Consider the following 16,846-nt stretch of genomic DNA (forward strand, 5'->3'; position numbering starts at 1 on the left):
TTTGTGTTCAAGAGCCAGCATCAAAAGATCCTGGGTCAAGAGAGATTAACTATTTCATCTGCTGTGTTCAGATGTGAGGGATTTGTATAACCATCTTTTGCACTACTGCTATTGCCATTTAAAGAGAAAGAAAGCTCTTTACACAAAAATAAACATGAAATCAGTTAGGCAAGTCAATTTTTCTTTGATAGGGAAGAATTGTAGGAAATTGGAAATCAGTTTTAATAAGTTTAATAAAAGAATTTATTGTATTGGTTTAACCACTTTTCAGTATTAATTTACAAAGTGGTTTGCAATTTAAAACCATCATAGCACACTACCACCCAACTGGGTCTTAGGACAAAGGGCAGTATACAAATGTAAATAAACAAGTAAACAAACAATTGCAACACTAAAAGGTCATGTTAAGAACACTAAGAAGCCAAAATTAAAATAAGTCAACAGCAATTTATCAAGTAACAGACTCAAAGGCTAGCTGAAATAGATTCATTTTGGTTGGTTTTCAAAAAGCAGCCAGTGATGTGGTCAAGAATAACTCCCAAGGTAGAACATTTCACATTGTTGGGACAACTACTGAGAAGGTCCTGCCAATCTAGAATCTCTAAAACATGGAACTCTGAGCAGGACTTCTCTGGCAGATCTCAAAGTGTCCTGGAATTAATTAAGAATGACACATTATAAATTTGATGAAATAGACTGTAGACTACAAAGGTTTATATTACAGACAATGCATGTGTTCACAACACAGATACAGAGAAAAGGGGGGGATGAAAAAATACCAAATGACAATGCTATGAACAGCTTAAATGTTTACCTTAAGTGGTGCAGCGGGAAAATGCTTGACTAACAAGCAGATGGTTGCCGGTTCAAATCCCCACTGGTACTATATCGGGTAGCAGTGATATAGGAAGATGCTGAAAGGCATCATCTCATACTGCGTGGAAGGAGGCAATGGTAAACCCCTCCTGTATTCTACCAAAGACAACCACAGGGCTCTGTGGGCGCCAGGAGTCAAAATCAACTTGACAGCACACTTTACCTTTAAACATTGTGACAATTCACCACAGTTGTAGGTGGTAGTGATAACAATATCTTTCTAGCTCTAATTTACAAGAGCTATATTAACAGCATAATGTAATAGGAAATCACTGAAGCAGGGGAAGCAATTTTTGCTGATCTCACCTTCCTCCAAAAGTGCTATTTGGCTTCCAGAAGTATGTCCCTGGGGACTGCATAGCCATTATGTTTCCCTCACGATGGGGGGAAACTGGGCTAAATGAGCCCAGCCTGGTTTTCCCCCATCGTGAGAACCACTTGGCTCGCGGGCGAGCCCGGTGGTTCTCTGGCAGCTAGCCCACCAAAGAAGCCCTCCCCTTAGCCCAGGTTAGCAGAGAGAGTGCTCCGCTAACCCGGATTTTCTGGTTGTGTTCCATTGCGGTGCGGCTCCGCACCACAGCAACACACAAGGAGACCCCTACCAGGAGACTGAAACAAGCCTCCTGGTCCTGGGGGTCTCTCCGGGATGCCGCGCAGACTTGCGTGGGGCATCCTGGAACTCCACCAGCTCTGTGATGGAGCTGGCAGTCATGTTGGCAGCTGATCTGGCCGCCTAGGGCTTGGAGGCTGCTCATCTGCGGATATCACCAGTCATGAGAAGAGCTTCACTGTATTGATTCAAGCCTGTGCAGATTAGACTCTTTGATAAATTCTAATGCAGCAGCCTCACTGCAGTCTCTCTTTGAAGTTCCTTTTATTATATAATGGTGACTTTCTGACCAGCAGCAATATGCCCTGGGACAGTGAAATATTCTCTCACTGGTTTCTGAATTTTGCCATTTTTTAAATGTCAGATGAGTATCCATTAATTCTTTTGTGAAGATACTGACCTTGTTCTATGTAGACAACAGAAGGGCACAGTTGACAATGATGGTATGTGTCATGTTGGAGGATGAGCAGTTGAATGATCTCCTGATGGTATGGCTGATGTTATTAGGTCTTGTAATAATGCTGCCTGAATGGATATGGGGACAGAGTTGGCATCTAGGAATAATATACATTAATACAGTTATGCATACATTAGCAAACATAGTTTCTGTAGGGGTTGGGAATATAAGATTTAAGCCTTTAAGATGAATGAACATCTAGGAGTAAATAAAAATCAAAAGGCATGAGACTAAATTATTATTATTAGTGGCCCAAATGTTCTGCAGAATTAGGGAAACAAGGCAAGAGCTGTACCCTCACACTGAAGGCTCCCCCAGTTCAGCTAAAGGCTTGTCATACAGCGGAGTGAGCATGTGAAGAAGGGGAAGCAATTTTTGCTGATCTCACCTTGCTCCAAAAGTGCTATTTGGCTTCCAGAAGTATGTCCCTGGGGACTGCATAGCCATTATGCTTCCTTAAAATAAAAAAAGTGCAGGCTTTATGCTCCCTTTTAAAAGCCTGTTCTTCAGTAGCAGCTTGCAGAGCCACATTAGGTTTGGTGAGCATCTCATCCAACCTCACACTGCTTCACTGGCTGACATCCAGGCTAGCATAGCACTTGCACAATTAACAAAGCTGCACTAGTGCAAAACAATTGCGTAGCTGCATGACATCTCAGAGATGCCCTTAAGTTGCACTCTTGCACAAAAGTGCCCTGTGAAACAATGAGGAAGAGGCTTTGCAGCCAGAGGCATGCCACCTTGTTGCACAAACACAAAGATGTTTGCATGAGTACTCTTGTCTGGAAAGCAAGCTCCAGTTTTAGCACATCTGGCTAGCACAACATATTTGCACATGTACTGCATTCGTCTGGATGTCAGCCCTTGTTTTTTATTCTCCCATCAACAATTCCATTGCATATTTCTTTGCTGATTCCCAGTTGTGCATAGCCCCAAGTCCTGTGCAACAAGTTTGCTTTTGGTGTGAAACATGGCCATTACCGATAAGCACAAAAGAACTTAGAAAAGCTGGTCTGCCTAATAATTAATTAAGAAACAGTGGCTGACATACTGCACAGTGTTAGGTGGGTGGTAGTGCATTGCCTGAGCTGCTGTATGGGTCGGAAACACAACACTGATGCAGTTGCACAGGAGCTGTATAGTGGCAAGAGTGTTGGAGCTGGGCTAGGGATAACTGGGTCCACAGTGGTGTTCAGCCAAAGAGTTCACTAGGTGGGCTTAACCGTGTTATTCTACCTCACAGGGTTATTGTGAAGATAAAATAGGATAACCCCATATACTAATGTTATAAATAAATGAAACAGCCATTTCAGGAAAGTTTCAGTAGATGATGTTCCCGTAGCTTCATTCTTACAAAGGTCTGGTTCATATGTAATGCGAAACCGGAGTTAAATGTGGCAGAAGTTGGAACTCCAGAATGTCAGAACATTTGAAACTGCAGTTTTGCGGCAAAAGCGACTTCTGGTTTCCCTTGCCAAACTCCAGTTTGAACCTTCAGTTTGCACAAAGGTTCACCATCAAGACCCAAGGTTTAGCCACTGAGGCATTACCTCCGACTCTGGACAGCACCATAACCACGGTGTAGTGCTGATTTTCAAACCACAGTCATAGAGGCAGCAGCCCAGGGACTTGCCAGCAGTGCTTTTCACTGGCCACCTCTTGGAGAACCAGCCTCGCTCCTCCTGTCACCTATGCTGCTATGGAGTTGCCGAACAACATGGACGCCACAATGCCCCATTGCAGCCTTGCCATCCTCTCAATGGGCATTCCCTATTCCAACTCTGCTCCTTGCTCCCCTCACCTGACAAGCAGGAGGGAAAGGGTACAAAATGACAGGATGGGCACAAAGTGCTTTGCTCCCCGAGAAGCAAGCGACCGTGATGTATGTCCACAAAGCACAAGCACTCCAGGTGGCAACATAAGCAAGGCACCCCATTGAGGCACTGGGAGGGGAACATTTGGCATGTGGGGGGTGGGTTTCCCATGGTCAGGTTTAAAAGGCAGTCTCAAGCAGGGATCCTGGAGAAGCCAAGTTATATTTTTCTCACAGGAAGCCCCTTCCCCATGGGGGTTATCCTTAGGCTTACTCATGAGAAGAACCATCAGTGAGGAGTAGGCACTCTGAAGTGCTCCTGTTGCATTCCACAAGACTGCTTGTATGTGAGCACTGATTTCAAATTTACTAGATGGTACTTGAGCACTTGCCACTCATTATCCCACAGACTGCTTTCCCCGTCCTGGCAAATGCCGCTGACTAGCGGTCAGAGCATGCCCCCTGACAGCCTGACCACCGATGTGAACATGTTCACCCTTGGCCGCTCCCTCAAAGGGTGATCCCTGCTGTCCTGGGGCAGCAGGGAACCAGGGCTTCCCTCTCCTATGAATCCCCTTGCCAGCAGATCTGCATACAACACAATGCTGGTCTGGACCTGGGAGTTTTGAATAGGTTTAAAGGTATATCACGGAACATGGTGTGTTCCCCACCAGCACAAATGCTTTGGCAGGGCATGCTACTCACTGGGTGAAAAGGGCGGCCCCAAGCAGGGATTCTTGAGTCGCAAAGTGCTATTTTTCTCACTGGAAGGTTGGAGAAGGGGGCCCAAGCCCCATCCCCTTTGGGGGGTATGCACTCCCTAGGCTTACTCATGAGAAGAGCTGTTTGGGAGCACAAATTTAAAATGTACTAGGTGATACTCAAGTGCTCGCCACCCATTATCCCATGGACCACTCTCTCACAAGAGTGCTGGGCAACTGGAGGCTTGAGATCGAGCGAGGATGGGGAAGCCGCAGGGATGGGTACCCCAGAGACTGCTTTCCTGATCCTGGCCACTGCTGCCAAGTAGTTGTCAGAACATGCCCCCTGCGAGCCCATCTGCCCATGTGGAAATGTGCACCCTTGCCAGCGCCCCTGAAGAGCAAACCCACTGTTCAGGGGCAGCGGGGAACCAGGGCTCCCCTCTCCCACAAATCCACATGCCAGCAGATTTGCATACAGTGCAACACAGGACCAGACCTGGGAATTTTGAATGGGTTTAAAGGTCTGTCACAGAATCCAATGTCTACCCCGTGGACAGAAATGCTGTGGTGGTGGTGGTGGTGGTGGTGAAACGGCTATTGGCCGTGTGTAAAGTGCAGCCCAAGCAGGGATCCTGGAGCAGCCGAGTTCTATTTTTATTTCTGAAAGGTTGGGGAAGGGGACCCAGCACCTCCCCCTTTGGGGGTTTGCACTTCCTAAGCTTACTCATGAGCAAGGCCAGTTGCTGGGGTCAGTGGTGCTCCAGCATTTTAGAAGTGCATTACTGCTGAGAAGATAGAGTCACCTGACCCAGGGCACACTGCTCAATAATGAGAGTGAAAGGCCACGGAGACACCTCCTTGGGAAGATCCATCAGAGACAGCAAAACTACCCCTTCTCCTACTGATTACTCCCTAATGGGAGTGACAGGCCATTAGGACACTATAGCAAACAAAGTTTCTGTATGGAGGAAAGATGTGTGGTGAGGTACCCTGGAGACTGCTTTCCTCATCTTGGCAACTGCCAATGGGTAGCTGCTCATGCATGACTCTTGCCAAGCTCTCTGTCAATGTGGACATATGCACCCTTGCCAGTGTCCTAAAATGAACATAAGAACACAAGAACAGCCCTGCTGGATCAAGCCCAAGGCCCATCTAGTCCAGCATCCTGTTTCACACAATGGTCCACCAGATGCCGCTGGAAGCCTACAGGTAGGAGTTGAGGGCATGCCCTCCCTCCTGCTGTCACTCCCCTGCAACTGGTACTCAGAGGCATGCTGCCTTTGAGGCTGGAGGTGGCCTATACCCCTCCGATGAGTAGCCGATGATAGACCTCTCCTCCATGAAGTTATCCAAGCCCCTATTAGCCATCCAGGTTGTTGGCTGTCACCACATCTTGCAGCAGAGAATTCCACAAGTGGATTATGTGTTCTGTGAAAAAGTACTTCCATTTGTTGGTTCTAGATTTCCTGACAATCAATTTCATGGGATGACCCCTGGTTCTAGTGTTATGGGAGAGGGAGAAGAATTTCTCTCTGTCCACATTCTCCACACAATGCATGATTTTATAGACTTCTATCATGTCTCCCCTCAGTCGTCTTTTTTCTAAACTAAATAGCCCTCGGTGTTGTAGCCTTGCCTCATAAGAAAGGTGCTCTAGGCCCCTGATCATCTTGGTTGCCCTCTTCTGTACCTTTTCCAGTTCTACAATGTCCTTCTTTAGATGTGGTGGCCAGAATTGTACACAGTATTCCAGGAGTGGCCACACCATAGTTTTGTATAAGGGCATGATAATATTAGCCATTTTATTTCCAATCCCCTTCCTAATGATCCCTCACAGCTGCTGCACATTGAGTTGACACTTTCAACGAGCTGTCCACCACGAGCCCAAGATCCCTCTCCTGGTCAGTCACTGACAGCTCAGATCCCATCAGTGTATACTTCGTTGGGGTATTTCTTCCCAATGTGCATCACTTTACACTTGGTAACACTGAAGCGCATTTGCCATTTTGTTGCCCACTCCCCCAGTTTGGAGAGATCCTTTTGGAGTCCCTCACAAGCTGTTTTGGATTTCACTACCTGAAAAAGTTTGGTAACATCTGCAAATCTGGCCACCTCACTGCTTACCCCTACTTTTAGATCATTTATGAATAAATTAAGAAGCACCGGTCCCAGTACAGATCCCTGGGGGACCCCACTTCTTACTTCCCTCAATTGGGGAAACTCTCCATTTATCCCTTTCCTCTGTTTCCTACCCTTCAACCAGTTAGCAATCCACACATGTACTTGTACCCTACTAGGTTTCCTCAAGAATCTTTGATGAGGAACTTTATCTAAAGCTTTTTGGAAGTCCAGGTATACTATGTCAACTGGATTCCCTTGATCCACACACTTGTTGACACAGAACTCCAAAAGTTTTGTGAGGCAAGATTTCCCTTTGCAGAAGCCATGCTGGTTCTCTCCCAGCAGGGCCTGTTGTTTTATGTGCTTTACAATTTTATGCTTGAGGTGCTTTCCATCTATTTGCCGGGAACGGATGTTAAGCTAACCGGCCTGTAATTTCCCGGATCACCCCTGGATCCCTTTTTGAAAATCGGTGTTATTGACTACTTCTCCGGTACAGAGCCTGATTGCAGGGATAAGTTATATATTTTATGAAGGAGGTTGGCAATTTCACATTTGAGTTCTTTGAGGACTCATGGATGGAAACCATCCAGCCCTGGTGATTTGCTAGTTTTCAGTTTATCCAGACAGTTTAGAACATCATCTCTTGTCACTTCTATCTCAGTTCTTTAGCCTCTAGCCCCGAAAAGGCTGGTTCAGGAATGGGTATATGCTCAGTATCCTCTGCTGTGAAGACAGATGCAAATAACTCATTTATCTTCTCTGCAACCTCCATATCCTTCTTAATAATCTCTGTCACTCCCTCATTGTCTAATGGTCCAACTACCTCCCTGCCACCTCCCTGACAGGTTTCCTAATTCTGATGTATTTAAAGAAATTTTTGTTATTCCCCTTGATACTTTTAGCTAAAGGTTCCTTAAATTCTCTTTTTGCCTCCCTTATTGTCACCTTGCATTTATTTTGCCAGAGTTTGTTTTCCTTTCTGTTCTCTTCATTTGGACAGACCTTCCAATTTTGGAAGGAAGTCTTCTTCCCTTTTATGGCTTCCTTGATGTTACCTGTTTTGGAATGCTGGCATCCTCCTGGACTTAGTGGTACCTTTCCTCCTTTTGGGTATACAATCTAGCTGGGCTTCTAGTATTGTAGTTCTGAGTAAATGCCATGCATTCTGGAGCGAAGTGACTCTCCTGATTTTCCCTTTCAACTTTCTTTTCACCATACTCCTTATTTTAGAGAAGTTTCCTCTTCTAAAATTCAAAATGTCTGTGTTAGACTTCCTTGCTGATTCTCTCTCTCTGCATGTATACTGAATTTGATTGCACTATGGTCACTGTTCCCTAAAGGGTTGATGACACCGACATCACGCACCAGGTCCTGGGTGCCACTCAGGATTAAGTCCAAGGTCGCCTTCTCTCTGGTTGGTTCCAAGACCAACTGTTCTAGGGCACAGTCATTTAGCGTATCTAGAAATTTGACTTCTTTGTCCTGACCTGACTGTTAATTTACCCAGTCCACGTGTGGATAATGGAAGTCACCCATTATTACAGCCCTGCCTCTCCTTGATGCCTCCCTGATTTCCTCCTGCAACACTCAGTCATTGTCAGTGTTTTGATCTGGAGGGAGATAGCACGTCCCCAGTAGCACATTTCCTTATAGGCCTTGCATGTCACCAACAGGGTTTTTGTGGAGGACCTAGGTTTTCTACTTTGTTAGATTCTATCCCTTCTTTAATATACAGTGCTACTCCACCTCCAAGGCACCCCTCCCTGTCCTTTCTATAGAATTTATATCCAGGGATAACAGTGTCCCACTGGTTCTCACTGTTCCACCATCTTTCTATTATGCCCACTATCTCTATTTCTTTGTTAGCAACCAAGCACTCCGGCTCACCCATCTTGGCTCGGAGGCTTCTGGCATTGGCATATAAGCTCCTATATGCTGAATCTCTCACCTGGTGTATACTATCTTTCTTTGCACTCTTTGACCAGCTGGCACAGCCTTCTGTCTGCTCTTTATGTGGTTCTGCTCTGTCTCCTTCTGTTTTATCTAAATCCTTTGCACCCTCACACTTTAAAGGATGGTATTTGCCGAACTGGATACTGCCCAGCTCCTGTCGGCTATTCCCCAGGCATCATTTTAAAAGCTGCTCTGCAACCTTTTTGATTTTAAGCGCCAGCACACTGGTTCCATCTTGGTTCAAGTGCAGGCTCTCCCTTTTGTAAAAGCCTTGCTGGCCCCAAAATGTATCCCAGTTTCTAACAAATCTAAACCCCTCCTCCTGGCACCAACGTCTCATCCATGCATTGAAGCCCCTCAGCTCTGCCTGTCTCACTGTACCTACGTGTGGAACAGGTAGCATTTCTGAGAATTCTACTTTGGGGTTCCTGGACTTCAAAACGCTACCTATCAGTCTAAATTTGGATTCCAGGACCTCCCGACTACATTTCCCCACATCTGTCTCTTCCCCAGCACTGCCTAAGAGCCTATCTAGATGCTGTGTGATGTTCCGCAACTTCGCGCCAGGCAGGCAAGTCACCCTGCGGTCAACACTTAGGTCACAACCCCATCTCTCTATACTTCTAATGATCAAATTGCCCACTAAAAGGAGGCCCCACCCCCCGGAGGAGTATCCCCTGTGCGAGAAGATATTGGTTCAACATCCATGGAAGGGGTCCTTTCTAAAGAGCATTTTCCTCTTCCTCAGACCGATGTCCTCCTCCCCCAAGACCTTAATTCTCTCTGAGGACTGCGGAGCTATCAGCCCTGAAGTGGGATGCCTCTACTACGTCCCTGAAGGTCTCGTCCACATGCTTCTCTGTCTCTCTGAGCTTCTTCAGATCCGCCACCTTGGTCTTGAGGGAACGAACTTGTTCCCTGAGAGCCAGGAGCTCCTTGCACCGAGCACACACCCATGACTTCTGCCCATGGAGCAAATAGTCATACGTGCAACACTCTGTGCAATACACTGGGAAGTGCCCTCTCTTCTGGTTTTCTATCTTCATAGTGGTTTTGTTGGCTGTTTACAGTATTTAGAGATAGTTTATTTGAAAGATGGGTCTCAGCTGTAATGGTCAGCTATTTAACTGTCCAAAAAGCCTTTCTCAAGAATATGAGGGAGAGATTTGTACTTACCTTCTCTTCTCCACCGGACTCCTTGTGATCACAGGGGCTTGTTCCAGGCCCCCGTGTAAACTTCCCACTAAACTCCTGCAAAACTCCAGTGTCCTGTTTGCTATCCCTGTTCGCTATGTTCTCAGGCCTACACCTATTATGTAGAGAGTAGGCTTCCAACTGAGACACAGGATGTGGGTCAAAGGAATATGGGGCCTCCCCCAACCCTAGCTGACTCCACCCCCTCCAGGCAGGAACAAATAAAAACACTGGAGTTTGCCAGCCCTAGCAAATGCTAGCCCTGGCAAATAACACACACATACTTATCCCTTAAAGAGAAACCAATCAAGAAGAAAGAGTTTAAGAAGAGAGTCCAAAAGTTCATTTTGGAAGGAGGAGACTGTAGAGAGACTACAGAGCTGAAGAATTGCTGGGACAGAGCAGAAATCACTGGAAAAGAACAGAAACTGTGGCTGAATTAAGGAAAAGCAAGAGTTGCTAGAGGTGATAATCAAGGACTTTAAGTTAGGGCTCAGTGAGAGTTAGGTTAGTGGATGAGTTTTTAACCACATTTCTTTTTTTGTTCCCTATGCTCTTTTGGTGGGTGGGGGCCGTGGGGGGAGTTGTACTTAACTTGTGAAGCAAATTTTAATTTAAATTGAACTAATTGCAAACTAAAATTTTTTGTTTACATCTAAATGGAAAATGTAGCTTCTGTTTTCTCTACCCCACATCTATATGCCTTAGTATTCTACCAAAGGCTGTTGTGGTAGACTCAGCCTAGAGCACAAAAGTCTATTTGGTGGCAGTGGTTACACTAGTAATTGTCAGGGAGATCCATGTCTCATGTTAGCAGCAGGGTGGATAGACAGCTATTCCTCCACCCAGGTCAAAGTAACATCAAAGTTGGGAGGCAATGTGAAACAGCTGTGATAAGGACTGGGGAGAGAGTGAAATATTTCAGGATTCCTTTTTAAAATATTCACCAAGGTATTTACTGAATAGCGGTATAAACAAGTCTGATAATTAATCTGGTATATTATAACATCAAAGGTCCCTGGCTATCATTCAGCCTGTGTTTTAGAAGTGGTACATTTGGTAGTAACCAAAACAGATGCATTGATAGAGCTGGATCTCATGCAAAGCCAGGCAGTAAACAGATTGTGGGCAAACATACTTGTGAGGTCTCAAATAGTTCTGATCCACATCAAGAAGAACTCCTTCAGTAACTCAACTCTGGGTTGTCCATATAGTCCCTTGGTTGGCTCTTTTTATTATAGGCACACTCCCCTTCTGTTTGTTACTTATAAGGGTTATGTGCCCTTTGTTGACTTTTGTACATACATGAAAAAACCTGGAGGTGGTGCTAAAATGTCACTTGCTAGGAGGCAGTAGGCCATGGCTACAGACGTGTATCTAGAGAAAATAGCGCCTAGGGCAATCACTGGAATTGCACCCCCTGTCCAAACATCTGACACCCATCTTTCATATTACTTTACCATAATATCAGCTGAAAAATACAAGTCAAGCTTGTTAATCTTTTTAATATTTCAAAAACTATTTAGCAGTAGACATAGCCAGACCAAAAAATGCTGGAAAACTACAAATTTCAGTATGCTGGGGCTCAAATACCCAAATACTATGCAGAGGTGTACTTGGAAAACTAAACAGAAGTGCCTGTCTAATTTTATACTATGCACTGTAGCATCACTATTACATAAGTTTTAATGGAGAATTTGAATTTTCCCAGATATTCTGAAAATAATTAAAGGATATGCAGAGTAAACTGTGTCACTGCTTGGAATATATTCTAGTATTTCAGAAAGACAGTTAAAATGAGAGAAAGAGAGCAAGAAACTCTCAGTGGGCCTTAATATTAAGGATTTCACACTGATTCAAAGACAAACTCACCATTAATAGCCATATTATTAAGACATCATATTTAACTCACTTATCACAAGAAGCAAAGTAAGAGCAAATGAATACAATCCTAGCTCATAAGCTTCAGCTCAGTATTCACAAGCCCTGTTTCTCTGTACATAGTGCAAAACTGTATATGTGTACAGTGACTTATATCATATTAAATTAAAATTCTTTTTACCTATAGCCCCTTTGGGGGGCTTCCTAAAGGCCGGGGGGGGGGGTCTGCAAAAGTTCCCGCTCCCCTCACCAGCCTCTTAATTCACCGCTGCAGCCCATCCCAGGCTGAGGACCTTGCAGGGACCATCTGAGCATGTGCGGTGGCCATTTTTAAAAATAATCTTTTTTAATAAAATGTCCGCTGAAAACAAAATGGTCACCGCTCATGCTCAATTGGCTTCTGCGAGGCCTGGCATGGCCTAGGGCCTCACAGAGGCCATTTGAGCATGCATGGTGGCCATTTTGTTTTCAGTGGCCATTTTTTTATTTTTTGTTTCATTTTAAAAAATGGCGCCTCTCTTCAAGTGGCGCCTGGGGCACGTGCCCTGCCTGCCCTACCCTAGATATGCCCCTGCATGGCTATTCAAAATGTGGCTCCCTACTACAAGCAGCAAATAAAGCAGGGGTGTCTAAATTAGAGGATCTGTGGGATGTGCATGGAAGTAAAAGTTAAAGATGCCAAGATTACATAGGCCTGTGTTGATGTTTTTATCATACAGATGAAAACAACAAGCCTTTGACAGAAGTGTAACCATATTTAGCAGAATTATGTCCATAACAAATCATGTTTTTTAATATTAGTATATTGCATACCTCATTGTATGTTTTGTAACATTTGCTCTGTAAAAAATCTGATTATTTTCTGGAAATGCAAATAGCCACACACACACACACACACACACACACTCCAGTTAGTAAAAGTAAACAGTGCCAGCCCATGATATGTTGCTGTCTGAAGAAGAAAACCAAATGGCACCCCTCCTTTCTGTCTCCTTTTCCCCACATCCTAATTCCTTTCTCTATTGCCCTTCTTAACAGAAAAGGAAGGAAAGGGCTAAGGAAAAAGAGCGTAGTTCAATTTCACCTTCCTTTTGCTACAGCTCATCCATGGGGCAAGTGTTGGGTGAATTGCTGTGCCCATAGGCAGAAGAGGCATCTGCCTAGGGCGACAAAATTTAAGGAGCGGCAAGGTGCCACTCCTCAAATTTTGCCAGGCACCTCTGGAGGCTGCCCTGGCCACGCCCCCTTTGCACAATGATGCAACATGATGGTGAAAAGGGGGCGTGGCCAGGGCTCCAGATTGCCTGAGGAGCGAGCTCTTCCCCCTCATCAGGCAGCCATTTGCTTACTGAACACTGTTTATTTTGCTTTCTCTCCCTCACTGGAGGGAGAGAAAGCTAAATAAATGGCATTCAGGCAGCAAACGGCTGCCTAAAATTAGGGGGAGAGCTCTCTCACTGGCCGCTTGGTCACTCCCCCTTTCCAAGGAAGGGAAGGGACAGATGTTACTGGTGGGGAAGGGCCGCCACACCGCTGCTGGGAAAAACCATGGGTGACACTTTAGGAGGTAAAGGGGGGGTACTCTTCCCTCCTTGTCCCCCTCCACCCTCTTGCAATTAGCCAACAACAGTGCACCCCATCCCGCTGTGGCAGCAGCAATTTTTATAGACAAAAAGGGGGGGATTTCCCCTCGCGCCCCCATCCCTGTGGTGGCAAAAATCCTCTTTGCTTATGGGCGGCAAAGAGGTTAATCCACCCCTGGCTGTGCCATTCCTGAGAAGTGGCCCATAGTCTGTTGCTTGTGGCAGTCTGCTTCATTGCACTTCATGGTAGGGCTGGCCCTGGAAGTAAATTCTATGGTTGGTTGTGAGACTGAAGACATTCTGAATGCAGTCTAGCCTCTCTGTAAAGGGAGGCAAGGGCAGGAAGCTTCATTTTCTTACTAATGTTCTCAGAAGCTACCGATCATGCCTGCTGTCTCCTTGTCAGCTAGGAATAGTGTTCTGTGAATCACTTCTATGATTTTCTGGCCTCTCATTTTATTCCTGGCCTGTGGTCACATCTCTGAGATTCTTTGCATACCCAACAATTTTACAGATGAAAATAGAAACCAGGACTGGAGTCAAAGGTCATTGAACTCTAGCATTGGCTGAGGGCTTAGGCCCATCAAAAGGCCCATGGCCAATCCTTGAAGCCCTGGTGAAAAAGATGGCATGTCTGCAAAGAAGTTCTTTAAGTTGCTGTTGCTGTAAGGCAACCCTCTTTTAAACTCTTGTGAGAGCTTTCCTTAGTGGTAATCATGGTTTGATGGCTGATGTTCATGCTTACATTTCTTAACACAATTTATTGAAACCAATGGGACCTAATTGCAAGTAAACAGGATGTTATGTTTTAAAAAAAAATATCTATCTATCTATCTATCTGTCTGTCTGTCTATTTATTTGACATATTTATATCCTGCCCAAAACTTTGTCTTTTAGCCTGAGTAATACCTTGTTCATAAAACAGAACCTCTTGTGTTCCCCAATTTTTCTAATTTCTTTTAAGAGCAAGGAAGAAAATAAATTAAGCTCTTTTTGATTACACCTCTCTAATCCTATAGCTAAATTTACCTAAATATTGTGCATGACTGAGTTTAAACTTGTAATTCAGAACTAGCTTTCTCTTGCTTGATGGTCCCTTGTCTTGTTGCAGATCTGCTGATGATGATCCCAGGAAACATGCTTTCTTCAAGTCAATAAACTTCCATAGGCTGGAGGCAGGACTTATAGATCCTCCTTTTGTGCCAGATCCATCCGTTGTCTATGCCAAAGATGTTGCAGACATTGCTGACTTCTCTGAAGTTCGAGGGATTGAGTTTGATGAGAAAGACAAGAAATTCTTCAAGACATTTTCAACTGGTGCTATCTCAATCCCCTGGCAGGAAGAAGTTATTGAAACAGGACTCTTTGAGGAACTGAATGATCCCAACAGAGTAGCTGGAGGGGATTCCAAGTCTGGAGTCTGTTTGTTGTTATAAATGTTGCATCAAGAACACAAAAGGTAGGAATGCACCACTGAACCTTCTATTATTTCAAAGAAGTTTAGCAAGAACTCAATGACATCATGAAGCCAAGCTGAATAAACTGTTCTCTTCCATGTGGGACTTTATTGGAAATGTTTGCTCTGAAGAATCAGGATTCTTTTAATACCAGGAGAAGGTCTATCATGGTTTCTGGGTAAAATACACAAAACAATATTGGTCACTTGGATTTAAAATTATCTTGCTTGGAGACTACAATTACTTTGGTAAGGTTCCATAGGAATACATCCAAGTTCTTTGTAAAAAGAATTTACCATTGGAGTGAGGAATGAGATCATGGATCTAAGATCATTTAAATTCAGTAGAAAAGTAAGAATATTTATATTGGTTAATCCCTTCATATTATGCTACCCCATATGTTAAACATTAATATAATTGTCAAGACACATTTTTGCTACATATTTCAACTTTCTATCAGGTTTCCTGATAATATCTTTTCATTTTGATGAAAGCTGTAGTTTAAATTAAACTACAATTCAATCACACCAGTTTGTAACTGGTCTTTAAGAAGAGAAATAATACAAATGCTATAGGAATGATCATTCAGCAAGTAATGTGATTAAAACAAGTTAAGTATTTTTATAAGTGCTTTCAATGTGGGAAAATAATGTACATACTGTACATATGTATAACTTAGATGTTTACTCCTGCTGGTTCTTTTGCAAAGCTTTGTAAATGTCTCACTTCAAGAATCTGTTCTTTGACATTCTGAAACGATTTCACTGAGGCTGTAATCCTAAACACACTTACCCTGGAGTAAGCCCCAATGAACCCATTGAGACTTACTTCAACTAAATGTACATAAGATTGTGCTATTAGTCTGGCAAGTCTGTGCTACAAATGTAGAGATACTGGGAGCTGGTCAACAGTAGAAAACTATTGTTATTAGAAAGCAAGTGCTTGAGGTTGTATTTGCAAATTCAAGTCCATGGAGCACATTTATACAAGGTATGGTTTGTTCAGCTCTTCCCTCCCTAAATTCTCAATGAAATTATTCATATTCAGCATCCCACAATGTCAGAGGAATGTAAAGGCAAATATGCAGTTGAACAAATGGGGGGGGGGGGTTTATGACCTGAGAAAGCAAAGGACTCCACCTTTATTCTTAAGATGTAAAAGAAGAATTTAAACAGATGCCACTAAATATTTATCAAGGATTTTAATTACCTTACATATTGATCCCTCTTCTGATATAAACATATAGCTTAAGATGTTTCTAACTCGGTACAAGAACCTGTTCTCAGGTAAGAAAATAAAAAATGTGTAATTTAAAATCTTGAACAAAAATCCCTCTACGTCAGTTTATTCATGAGGTTATCAACTAGTAGTGTGATTCTAATTTAGGTCACGTTCTGATTTTCATGCATTAAAAAACAACATTGGAAATTATGTATAAATTACATATTGTTGGAATCCAATTTTTTGTATAAAGCGGTGTAAATGTAAGAACAGTGGTGTCTTTCCATTTATTTATTACCCCTCTGTTGTTCATTATTGTTTTGCAAAATGCACATATGATACTTAATCCTTGATACTTGGAAGGGAGGCAAGGCCCTGCATCAGACGGAGTGGCTGGACAGAAGCTTGTCCCAGAAAGGGAAAATGTTATTTTAGAACATAAGAGGATCACCTCCAAGGCCTATCTGGTCCCGTATCCTGTTTCCCACAGTGGTGAATCAGGTACCTCTGAGAAGCCCACAAGCAGGAGATGAAGGCATGGCCCCTCTTCTGGTGTTGCTTCCCTACAGCAGTCAATAGTAATCAAAACTAGATATTGTTTCTCCGTGTCCCTCTAATTGAAGTGAAAAGCATTACAAATGTTATTTCAAACTTGCTCCTGTTTGTGGCTGTTGGAATTACATGTGTATAGAACCAGCATTTAGGCCTATGTTAAAACCACAGTAGACCTGCTTATTATGATAGAACAAGTGTTAGTATACTATGCCAAGTTTTGTATTTTGTTCAGTGTTCTGCTAAGTCCTATTTTCAGTTCCATATTAATCATACTTATCTCAGAAGCAAAGTATTACATTTGTTGTGAGTAGTCCTTCCAGTCTTCTACATGGCCCCAGTATCCCCTCTGGGGAGAGAGGATGGGCAGACCCAAAGACAACCTTATTCTGGGCCTGGGGTAGGGATTTTGATTGACAGT

General features: G+C 43.7%; 1 protein-coding gene and 1 long non-coding RNA gene across 2 annotated transcripts in view; one reads left to right on the forward strand and one right to left on the reverse strand.

Moving 5' to 3' along the window:
* GRK7 (G protein-coupled receptor kinase 7) overlaps positions 1-16,134 on the forward strand; it is an 82,953-nt gene extending 66,819 nt beyond the window's left edge. The window contains exon 4 of the mRNA XM_053309182.1: positions 14,307-16,134. Within this exon, the coding sequence (XP_053165157.1) occupies positions 14,307-14,631 (325 nt within the window). The 3' untranslated portion in view covers positions 14,632-16,134. The remainder of the gene's footprint in view (positions 1-14,306) is intronic.
* On the reverse strand, positions 525-9,809 carry LOC128350681 (uncharacterized). Its single transcript, XR_008319386.1, has 3 exons — positions 9,714-9,809; positions 1,887-2,040; positions 525-651 (listed from the first exon to the last, which is right to left on the reverse strand). It is a non-coding gene; the product is annotated as an uncharacterized LOC128350681 (long non-coding RNA).
* Positions 16,135-16,846: the final 712 nt, after the last annotated feature.

Source organism: Hemicordylus capensis, chromosome 3, assembly GCF_027244095.1.
Source record: "Hemicordylus capensis ecotype Gifberg chromosome 3, rHemCap1.1.pri, whole genome shotgun sequence".
NCBI lineage: Eukaryota > Metazoa > Chordata > Lepidosauria > Squamata > Cordylidae > Hemicordylus > Hemicordylus capensis.